The sequence below is a fragment of the Electrophorus electricus genome, chromosome 7 (genome assembly GCF_013358815.1).
Source record: "Electrophorus electricus isolate fEleEle1 chromosome 7, fEleEle1.pri, whole genome shotgun sequence".
NCBI classification, from domain to species: Eukaryota; Metazoa; Chordata; class Actinopteri; order Gymnotiformes; family Gymnotidae; genus Electrophorus; species Electrophorus electricus.
In genome coordinates, this window is record NC_049541.1 from 17,310,344 (window position 1) to 17,322,343 (window position 12,000).

At 37.0% G+C, this 12,000-nt stretch overlaps 1 protein-coding gene across 4 annotated transcripts; it reads left to right on the forward strand.

Annotated features, from left to right (window-relative positions):
- The first annotated feature begins 84 nt into the window (after positions 1-84).
- Positions 85-11,179, forward strand: cracr2ab (calcium release activated channel regulator 2Ab). 4 transcript variants are annotated; one of them, XM_027020231.2, is made up of 18 exons: positions 85-703; positions 968-1,049; positions 1,509-1,866; positions 2,769-2,880; positions 3,472-3,646; positions 3,990-4,127; positions 5,710-5,800; positions 6,111-6,206; positions 6,427-6,614; positions 6,871-6,942; positions 7,018-7,063; positions 7,159-7,253; positions 7,391-7,865; positions 7,979-8,114; positions 9,260-9,341; positions 9,739-9,955; positions 10,162-10,238; positions 11,075-11,179. In XM_027020231.2, the coding sequence occupies exons 3-18, from the start codon at positions 1,789-1,791 to the stop codon at positions 11,160-11,162; spliced, it is 2,166 nt and encodes a 721-aa protein (XP_026876032.2). In that variant the 5' UTR covers positions 85-703; positions 968-1,049; positions 1,509-1,788; the 3' UTR covers positions 11,163-11,179. The 4 variants fall into 4 exon arrangements, with proteins under 4 accessions (XP_026876032.2, XP_026876039.2, XP_026876035.2 ...); XM_027020238.2 differs by having other exon boundaries at positions 7,162-7,253; XM_027020234.2 differs by having other exon boundaries at positions 968-1,027.
- Positions 11,180-12,000: the final 821 nt, after the last annotated feature.

Below are 12,000 nucleotides of genomic sequence, written 5' to 3' on the forward strand. Positions count from 1 at the left end.
TTCTTTATATGCCACATAAGGGGAAAAGGGAATTGATGTGTAAAAAGGAAGCATACTGAATTAAGGCCTCATTTGGTTTATACTTTGGATAGCTTCCACAGCATTAACAGGGGGATTTATAAATGTGCTGTCTGTTAAAAAACACCAGAAACACCAACTCTTTGTTCAAAGTTAGGCCACTCATTAAAGAGGTTAATAAGGCTTTACAAGTTTACACGAGTTGAACAGATACACATTTCCAGTAGGTTAGCAGAACTTTCAGTAGAACACTGTTAGCACAACGTGGATTAAATGAACAGTTACTTTTAAAAGTAGGCTTTTGAGCCAATTATGGATCAGGGTCAACTAATATGCTGGGCACTTTTGTTTATATAAATAAGGCATTTAATGTGTGGGGTTTTTTTGTTTTGGTTTTTTTTTAAGAGCAATTTATTCGATTCGCACGACTGCTGACTGAAACGTCAAACTTCATGTACAGATTAGTCAGTCCTTGTTTGATTCAAAAGAGGCGGTGGGCAGTTAAAGACGTTTACCACGAGCACATTACCACACAATAGCAACCGAGAAGTCGAGAACTATTGGCTCATGAAGTAAAGTTAGCTAAACATGCTGCAAAACTGGAGTTCTTTATGTTGTTGAAGTTGTCGTTTTCGACGCCTAAATAATCGGGAGGATTTGAATTTTCACTTTAAACAGTGCTAAGGTAAGACCGCACTTGCTGAAAGTGTCAGTGGCATTGGTCAACGTCTCCTAATTCGTGCGTATACTTACAAAATGTTTTCCTATTTTTATCGTTGCTCTTATCGGTCTGCTTAGTTGAGATGGTGTTCTCCCAGTTTTCTGACGCTTTTACAACTGTTTATATATTTCTTTGTAACAGGCTAACTAATGCACCGAAGCTGAATAAGTATCCCTTGGTATCAGTGGACTCATCATTGCTGACTCTTTTAATCTGCTCTTTTTGCAGAGCAGGAAATCTAACACTTTACCGCAAATGCCTCTTCCTGTTACTCATCATTATGGCGAGGTGTGTGTGACTTTCATCAAAGGTAGGTTTCAGTTTGTGAAAAATCGATCCCCAAAGAAAAAGCGTTTAGCCAAGTACCTAGTTAGAACACCAGACACACTGCCGTAACATTGCTGTCAAAATTAATAACTTTATTAAGAATTCATTTTGAGAAACCTGAATAAGGGAGAGTGCTAAGTTAATGTAGTATTGACAACTATCTCCGAATTTACTGATGAACGTGTGTATGTTTTACATCTACTATTTCGTAACTTTAATAGTCTAATTAGTCACTACTTCAGTACACATAATCCAACAAAAACTTTGATTAAAACTTTGAAGAATTAGTTAAGGGCACTGCACTACATAACACTACACACACATACCTACTGTATATTAAAATAACTCTGCAGAACGTTTATCCAAGTTTTCTTAGCATGATCACATGATAATGGATTTAAACTTGCATTTTTAATTTAATTTTCTTTTTCTCTTACTTAAGCTCTAAAGATAAACTCAGCAACATGAGTAATGACATTCTTTAAAACCACTGGTCCTCTGATGTCCCTTACTGTGGATCCTATATTTCCCCCATCGTGTCTCCTATTCACATCCTATCCTGAGGATGCAGAGTTGAGTGGATAGGAGAAGTCAGAGCCATGTCTGAATTCCCAATGGACGGGTCATGACAGTTTGACTTCTCAGAGAACAACGAGTGCCTGGCATGGGCGCAGGCGAGGAAGAACTTGGAGAGAACTGGATCAGGATTGGCACCTGTTGCAATGCTGGAGAAGATACAGGAGCTCTTCCAGATCTGTGATAGTGATGACAAAGGCTACATAACACGCACTGACATGAAGGTAAAGAGCCGAAACATTTTTATTTGTGGGACGCCAAAATAATCTTTTATAGTTTCTCTTTTTCTTTGGTGTACATTTTGATTGTACTTTTCTATTTCAGGCCAAACTATATATTTCATTGGTGATAATCTGTCTAAAATTGTTCCCTTTAACATTTTGCTTGAAATTATATCTTGTGTGTCACTATAATCATAAGTTAAATGACCTAAGGAATCCCTTCTTCTCACACATGAGTGGAGTGAGTCTTCCACATGTTTCTTTAATACTGATGGATTACTATATGTTGATGACCTGACTCTGAAGAATTGATATGTTCTGTAAAATGTAATGTATTACCTGGAAAAATAAGTAATACATTATGTTGTTTATGTGTTGTTTATAATATATAATTTATGATTTTACATTGTTTTAGCTGTAGCATGTAGCTTGTACTTATGAGACGATATTTTATAGAAGAGCAGTTTGATATGACCATGAAGGCTGAATGTGACTTTTAAGTGACTTTTATTGCAGCGTTTCTTTTCTTGCTCTCATCCCACTTGGTTTAAGACTGGTTTGTAGTTTACTACTGAAAAGAGCAACAATTGTGAGAGTTTAATTTTGTTAGTGCACAGAATCTCACTACATTTATCATCTCTTTCGATCTTTAATTATTGGATTTAATTTAAACGTAAGCCTACTTACACTCACTTTGTGTTCATCATCAAACAGGACAGCTAAACCAGATTCCCTTATAAATTGTCTTGTATTTTCTGCTTGGTATAGGTGCCTTGCCTATTAATTAAGTAATCCTATCCAATTATAACACACATGGGGAAATTTGCAATGTTTACTTTATGATTTCTTGTTCCTCTATGTACCAACATGTGCCCCCCACCCCACCTCTTGGTGTATTGTTTCAGAAGCTACATGGAGAGATGCCACTGACTGCAGAAGAATTGGAGAATGTTTTCAACTCACTCGACTCAGACAAAAATGGCTGTCTTACTCTGGAAGAGTTCTCATTGGGATTTAGTGAGCTTGTATACAGATCATTATACCAGGCTTATAATACTGGATATTTATATGTCTATATAGAGTACTGTGCAAAAGTTTTAGGCCACCATTAAATCTATAACGACCATATATAATTATTTCTCAGTGTCTTTATTAAGATACAAACAGAAAATATAGGAAATATGTACATATACTTTAAAAAAACACAATTTTCAGAACAAAATGGCTTCTACAGGCAAAAGTCAGTATTTAATGTGACCTCTCATGGGAATAAACACATCTTGAACTCTTTTGTAGAGACTCTGTTGAAGTTTTCTGAAGTAATCTTCTGGAATGGAGTGGAACTATTCAGGTTTCATTCCATTTAGATTTAAGAAAGCCAGGTCCCTGCTGTTGGTCAAGTGTAAGGGGAGCTCACACTAAATACTTGCCACTGTAATACTACATACAAATTTCCTGTATTTTCTGGTTGTATTCTAATAAAGAGACTGAGAAACAATTAGTCCAATGTCTTTGATGCTCAAACATGCTCTTAGCGGGACTGATCTGTCATGTATTGATTGAATGAAGCCAAGTTGGGCTTAAATGTCTTTTCTCTTTTTGCCCCAGGTGACTTTCTGTATGGCCGTAAATTGAGTCAAGCACAGGATCAGATGGCAGATCTCTCACAGAATGTCCCAGAAGTGCTATATCAAGATGAGCCCCAAGCAGGAATTGAGGATGAGGAGGAGAAACACTTTAGCCTGCTAATGGAACGCCTTGATGCTTGTAGTGTCTTTAAGGAGTTAGTGTCATTGTGTATTTTTGACAATTTCAGCCCAGTTTTATTTTTATAAGGCTGAGTCTTTGCACTGATACACAGAGATTTCTTGACTAGTATTAATTTGTCAAAAGTTTAATTTTTGATACTATTAGTACAAATAGTACAAACATACAGGCTAATTGGCTGTAAAGCAATTTTTATTTCCTTCTCTGCACTTTCTTTACCTCTCTCTCTCTCTCTCTCTCTCTCTCTCTCTCTCTCTCTCTCTCTCTCTCTCTCTCTCTCTCTCTCTCTCTCTCTCTCTCTCTCTCTCTCTCTCTCTCTCTCTCTCTCTCTCTCTCTCTCTCTCTCTCTCTCTCTCTAGTTACAGTGAAGTGCGCAGTCTGTGGGCTCAGCTCCAAAAAGATGAGCCTCACCTCCTGTCCAATTTTGAAGAGTTCCTGGCCCAAGTCACATCCCAAATTAGACAAGAGAGGAAAGAGATGGAAGATGCACTCAGAATGTAGGACACCCTGTTTCTGGCCTTTTCTCACATGTGAATGAATGTCTCCGTAAACTCCTTTTATATATAAACCTGTAATAATAATAATAATCACAAATTTTATTTATATAGCAGCTTCTCACACTCAAGGTCACTTTACATAATTCATGCATGAAACATACAACATAGGACAGTCAGCAAAGCAATGCATGACCAAACACAAACATAATCAAAATTAAGAGAAGGGGAAAGGAAACACTGAGAAAACATAAATTTTGAGATGTGTTTTAAAGGTAGAAATAGGGGTATGATCATGGAGCCATTGAGGAGTTCCCAAGTTTCAGAGTTGTTACCATTGACTGAAGACAATCTAAACTAGGGACTTTAAGTACCGGAAGACCTAAGTGTACAGGCTGGAGTCTAGGGATGTAGAAGTTGAGCAATGTATGACGGAGCAAGTCCATGTAAGGCTTTCAAGGTAATAAGGGGTAGTTTTTTATAACATATGAAAGAAGACAGGTAACCAGTGCAATTTGTGGGGACCAAGTATGATATGGGAATAGGATTTAGAGCATATAAGGACTCTAGATGCTGAGTTTTGGACATACTATAGTAAGGAGTTTAAGTGGGAGACCAAAGAGAAGGGCATTACAGTAGTCAAGACTGATAAACTGCATGATAAAAGCATGAACCAGCATTTATGCTTCAGTGCTGCTGAGCATGGGATGGAGTCTGGAAAAGTTATGGATGTGGTATAAGGCAGTTAAAGTTGTAGCCTTTCATAAAGAAATTGTATCACTCACTGTGACCACATGAGGTGGGCATTTATTTTAAATACACGTTAACAATCTGAACGTAGTGTCTTAAAAGCACTTTAATGTCAGTTGTCTTAGCTGTTCAAAATGATATGGAGTGCATCATTTTATCATGGTTTTGTATTATAATGTATTAGAAAAACTAGAATGATTTTTAAAATTGATTTTAAATGGTTAAAATCTTCCAATGGTTGCAGTATTTTTATTGTTTAATGTTACTGTACATATTGTTTTATATTACTGTAGATAATTATTTATATGTCTAGTGACGTTTAAGCTTGTCAGTAGAGTAATACAAATGCATATTTGCAAAGTCTAACAATATACAAAATAATTAACCATCTACCTCCCCCCAAAACATTTTAAGGTAAAGAATTTGATGCATTTTGGAATTCAGCAGTTGAGAAAACTATAATCTGCTTACTTAAATCTTAACATTATATTTGAGAGTTTCTCTTGTCAAGTTTCTAATGATGTTTTTAATACTTAATATTTCTGATCCACAACACTGACATAAAGTTTGAATTATCAGTGTTGATATCAATGATTCATATTTTCTAGAAGTCATTTTTCTAAAAAAACAAACAAACAAACAAACAAACTTTGAATTATTGAAGTAATTGTATATTTGCATGTCACCCTTTCACATGAGTCATTATGATTCAACATTTAAGGCCTCTTTGTTTACCAGTAATTATGTCTATCCATGTTTGATGCTTAAAAGAAGTACAGACTTTAGTGTGGACACATAGATTAGTAGACTTGGTAGTTTCCTTTTTTTTTTACAGAAAAGCTGCAACACATGATGGTGAAATCCGGCAGCTATACGAGGAAATGGAGCAACAGATAAACACTGAGAAAGATCAACTGCTTCTTAAGGTGAACAGGATTTCCTTCCACCTATATCCTGACTATGATTATTATTTATTTTATTTTATTTTTCGTAATTTGATGGCGCCTGCAGCAGTCCTTTATGTTTAATTTCGTGATGACATAATTGATCTCAACTTTCACTGATTAAGCCAACACTGTATTTTCTACAGTGAATCTGCGAGTTAAAATTGTGTTGAAACATGGGTGTACCAGCAACCTTCTTCCACATCGGCTTATAGAACATGTAGATACTACAAGAAAGACCTTTATGGCATGCAGTCTGTAAATGATGACCATGACTCTCTCCTCTTTGCAGGGCTCAGAGCGCATACAGCAGTGGAGCCAGGATCTGGAGCAGCAGCTGAGCTGCAAAGAGCAGGAGCTCGAGCAGCTTGGCCTCAGGCACAGGAGGGTGGGTGCTGTCAGGAAAGTACTGGAGATGTACAAATGCCCAGCAAGCATCCAAAAAACTGCAGTGGCCATTTTTTGCATTGCTAAAATCAACCGTTTCTGTAATGCATTCAGGAGTACACCTGTTCTATCAACAAGTGCACCAGCAGATGTTAAAGAATTACTTAATATGGAGTTACTTGGAAAGAACCTGTTGTGTTTTGTATGAATGTTTTTCCTAGTTGGAGAAACAGTGTCAGGAGCTGCATAGTGAGCACCAGGAGAGTCGGGTGGAGAATAATAAATTAAAAATGACCAATGAGGAGCTGTCTCATGAGCTGGAGAACACATGTCATGAGCTCTCATTGGCTCAAGAACAGTTGGCCATCCTAGAGGAGCAGGCTGTGAGACTTCAGCAAGAGAGAGAGATGTATGCCCATACACTTCTACACAAACACACAAACATGTTGTATTTTTATTTATTAGTTTAGATATCTCTTTATTCTCTTTATTGCTTCCTGGTGCACCATGCACATACATGCACATATACAGTCTACACATGGATGTTCATATACAGTATATACATGCATGTTCATATAAAGTATACACATGCACATACATCCACATACATGTGCATGCACACATGCATACACAGTCATGCTCAGAAGCACTGTTCTCTCACACAGGGAAATTTATAGAATCACAGAAGGACTGCAGAGAGAGAAACAAAGTCTAATTAAACAGTTAGACCTACTCAGGTAAGCTCCAAACATGTTTACTGATTTGAGAATAATTGTCTATGACTTTTTCACAGTTTGTGCGTGTTTCTTCAGAGAAATTAACAAACATTTAAGAGACGAGCGAGACATCAGCTCTATGGTAAGCGTTCAGTTTCTATTTGTGTAACGCACTGCAAGTCTATTTATGTAATAAAGATAGCTTTCAGAAAAAAAACATCTTGATTCTGGTTACAGAAGAAGAGCAACTTATTCAAAAAAATCACCCATTCACAGAGACCAGCAGTAATTACCCCAATAAAGAATTCTGGGAAGAACCAAGATACTGCAAGGTGAGAAGCTAGAATGGGTGTGACAGGCTAAAGCACATTTGTTGGAGATCACTTTTCTTTTTCACATGGCAGCAATTCCTTCTTGACGATTAAAACTACCCTGAACACTCAGAGTCTCTGGCCTCTCCTCACCCTAGAGAGATGAGCACAGAGGAAGTGACTCAGCCCTCTAGCAGGAAGCCTTCCTCTCTGTTGAATGTAAGAACGTCACACTTGGGTGCCAGGGCTGAAGGGAAGACGAGAATTGCCGACTGCACTTCAAATGCAGGTTGGGCTCCAGCAACCATGAGTCCGGGCGTGGATGTGACAGTAGCTCCTCCAGAGGGATGGCCTTTGCGCCGGGTCATCTCCATTGAGGAGGATCACCTCCCAAACCTGCTGCAGGAAGACCCCCATCTTCTGCTCCACCAGCTTGCAGAGGAAGAGGAGAAAGGAGGACAGGAGGAAGCCCAGACTGACCTGGAAATGTATTCCTCTGACATGTTCCTGGCCTGTGCCGATTCAGCTCCTCTTGCCCGAGGAAAAATGCACTTCTCTGAACAGAAAGGAGGAGAAGGAACTGTCCCCAATTTGGCCAGGGGCCAACCAGTAGGCAAGGAATCTTTGCAGAAGGTGAAGGATCTCTCTGCATAAAGTCTGCAGTGTTTAAAGATCTCTTTATATTACTGCACCAGCACATTACTCTCTGAGATATTGTTCAGGACACTGTGCATTTGTTTGTGCAGGGTCCAGTGGAGGACGCTGTGGGCCTCCGTGAGTGCATCTTTAAGGTCATTTTTGTTGGAAACTCGAGTGTAGGGAAAACAGCTTTGCTGCGCCGCTTCTGTGATGGACGATTCCATCCAACCATGGTCACTGTTGGTGAGTCTCACAGCCTCTGATGACCTCTGAGCCCACTATTTGTGCATATATTGTGAGTGGTTATTTACAATTGATTACACTGAGATAGTTTAAGATAATTAGCTCTAAATCAACTAAGAGACCTACAAAAAAGCCTGGACTACTTCTTAGCAAGCACTTAAAGACAGAGACTGAGGCTGTAGTATGATTTGATATTTTCAGGTTACTAGCAGAATGAGCCAGTTTTGTGCTCAGAGAAAGACTTTATAAGTGGTTAACCATCACCCCACTTCCTGTAAATTTTTTTATTAGAGAGTTAAAAAGACCAATGTTGTCTGTGAGTGTGAGGCTGTGTGGGCATGTGGGTGTGAGAGATAGAGACAGACAAAAGAGTCCTTATGTACTTTGTCTGAGACGTAAGAAAAAGTGGAAGAACAGGGTCACATGAGATGGCTGTATCCGTCTGAGTTCTAGTGTTTAACAGATTATGTCAATTCACCCTAATCTGGATTTTTCTCTTAATCCCTGATTTAAATCCACACACATTACTGGTTGTTTAAGGTGACTAAATTTACTGAACAGTGCCTCCTTGTGGCTATTGATGGATCCTGATTACTAATTATTATTTGCATTTTTTAAAAATAAGAAACAAGTTGTGTGTGTGTGTGTGTGTGTGTGTGTTACAGAAATAAAGGTATTGCCATATTAATAAATAATACAATATTAATATTAATTAATGAATCATATAACCATTTTCATATTAAAAAACATTAATGAATAAGCCATATAACCATTAATATTTACTTCATTATAACTTATATAACTATAAGACTTCAAATACTAAAATTCGGGTGCTGAAATATTTTTGAAAAATGTATTGACTTATTGCAAAATGCGTTACATTTATTTAAAGATGTATTCAGAGATTACATGACAGACAGGTAGGCAGAGTTAGGCTGACCGCTGCAATCAATAATTCATAAAATACTTGTTTTTTTAATGTTTAATAAGTCTTTGATGTGTCTGAGTGTTTTGATTGTTTGTCTATTTGTATATCTGCCAATTTACTGAGGAATATTTGGAAGTACATAAAGATGGATTTATGCTTCTTTATGCTAGACTTACTTATAATCTTTTACTTTTTTTTCTTCTGTCTCTGTGTGAAGGCATTGACTACTGCATGCATAGCCTGAATCTGGGAGATAGTCTTGTGAGACTTCAGCTGTGGGACACTGCAGGACAGGAGAGGTGAGTTCTTTGATTAACTAAAATTTGATGCATTGTTTGCTTTGAAGATTAATGTTTAAATATATTCTTGGTTACCTACTATGAACTTGAATGTAATATCTAAATTCAAAGGGCTAACTCATGGTAACTCTTTAACTCATAGCTTATATCTTCTGCCAGCATCTTCAACTCAGAGGTTTTGAAAGTCCAGTTATAGATGATAAAATTGTCATGATGTTGGGTATTATAATGGCACTCCACTGCTATGTAACCTTAATGTTAGTGTTTCACTAGTTCATAATAACCAAATAGTATTAACTAGCTTCAACATCTAGTGGATAGCAAACCTATCATAAACAGTAACCCCTTCTGTATGAAAAAATAATGGTGAACTGTAACTGTCTGCCATCTCTCACAGGTATCGAAGTATTACACAACAGTTTTTTCGCAAGGCTGATGGAGTGGTAGTGATCTATGATGTCACTACACATGACAGCTTTAGTTCAGTGCACTGCTGGCTAGACAGCATAGAGGAAGAAGTGAGGGGGCCCATTCCCATCATGCTTCTCGGCAACAAATCAGACAAGGAGATTATGAGAGAAGTGCCAACTAAAGTGGGGGAGCAGCTTGCTCAGGTAGTGCTCGGAACATTCTCAAGCGATAATATTCATCCATTGATAAAGCTCACACTACTTGCAAAAACAGGAGCACAGTATGGGGAAAAAAATATTAATTTCACGACAACCCCTAAGGTTTTACACAACTATCAGGTAGGCCTGTGTACCTGATCATTAATGGACACTAGATGATATTAATATTTGCCTGTGATATATTTTTTTAGGAAACAGGTTTGATGTTCTACGAGTGCAGTGCTTACACAGGTCACAATGTGATGGAGGCCATGCTACACCTAGCCAGGCAAGGATAATCAATTCACAGTGAAACACCCTCTGGTCTTCCCATTTGAGATGAATTTACAGGCATCCCTGGTTATTTTTCCCTGTTTGTGAACTTTCCTGAAATCACTTTGGTCAGAGCTTCCATCAGACCTGTAATTAACAGAGGTTGTGCTGTGAAACCACAGCAGTATAAATAGTGGCTGTGACAGGAAATTGTGGGTGTGCAGAACTATTCTTTTATGGATTGCTTTTTGCCTATGGGGTAAAGTGTAAAACATTTGATGTGAAATCATATCACAGTGAGAGAACAACGATATGTAAAACATCATTAGTCTTGTCAATGGTATTATTCAGACTGCAAACCAGTGAGTGACATTGAATTCTGTCCCTGTTTTTCCTAACCTGATGTCTCAGAAAAACTCAGAAAAGTTATCAGTTTATAAATTCATGGAAGAGTAATAAAGATGTACCAGGAAGGTTTAAAAAAATGACAGTTTTTAATTTGGATAAATTGTATCTTAGTAGATTTAGCCCATTTATCTATTTATTTAGTTATAAGTAATGCATTTAGAAGTTATTCTAAATAAAATACATTCACACAGTGTATTTAACCTGTTGTTTTTATGAATCTTGAGGGAAATGGTAAAGTTTGAGAGTAAATGTACAACACAATGAAAGTTAATATAGATAGAGGGTTGTTTTAATAAGAAAGCAAAGTAATGAAAAGCTCACAACTTTTTTATTCTCTTTCTGAGCACTTCATATGTACTGTTTGTCTAAATTCTGTTTGCATGTAGTTTATTAAATGCTGTATGTGTGTTGTTTACTCAAAGCTTTTTCTCTTTATTGAATCAGGGTGATGAGGGAGCAGGAAGACAGAGTGTGGGAGAGCACAGTGTTACTGGTGGACAAGCCAATGAAGAGGAAAGCCTGCTGCAATTGACCTCTCCCCCTTACACACACACACACACACACACACACACACACGCAGAAATTACTCTGAGGAGAATGTCTTCTTGTGTGTGCTTTCATCTGTATGATAGTGTCAGATTAAATTATTCAGATGATATCCACTCGTGAGTTCCATTGTCCCATGGCTTTGATCTATTCTGGAAATTATTACTTTTTTAAAATATGAAAAAACAAATTTAATAAAATCAGAAATAAAATAATTCAAGTTGAAATAATTGGTAAGACTAATGAAGTAGGTTCATTTGACGTGCCCAGTAGGACACACATCTGCAACAGCTGCAATAGAGACCTGATTTGTTCATAATGGCTTCTGTCTTCTGTCAGCTTTCTAATAAAACTGCTTTATCAGCATAAATAGATCAATCTCTCCTGAAAGAATTTAACGCCAAGGACTAGGAAGTAAAAGACGTATACTGCTAAATTCTACAGCTAATTTATTTTGTTGTTGTTTAATAAATATACACTGTGATTAATTATTTATCTCTGATTTATTTACCACTCCTGGCTCCACACAGTCCAAGAAACTTAACAAATAATTGTTTAAATATTCAGATTATGGCAAAATATGTCAAACATTGCCCTTAAAAAAAGCTTTAAACTGTTTTTTTGGATTCTTGATAAGGAATATCTTAATAAAGGCAACAGTTCAGAAGACATTTCAATCACAATATTAAACTAATGATCAAGAAATTTATGAAATTATCAGATAAATATTTAATAATCATGAGAAATAAATTAAATTATTTGAAAATATGCAGTCCAGTTTCTTACTCATTTAAACACTCATCTTTCTCCATGCTTAAAATTCT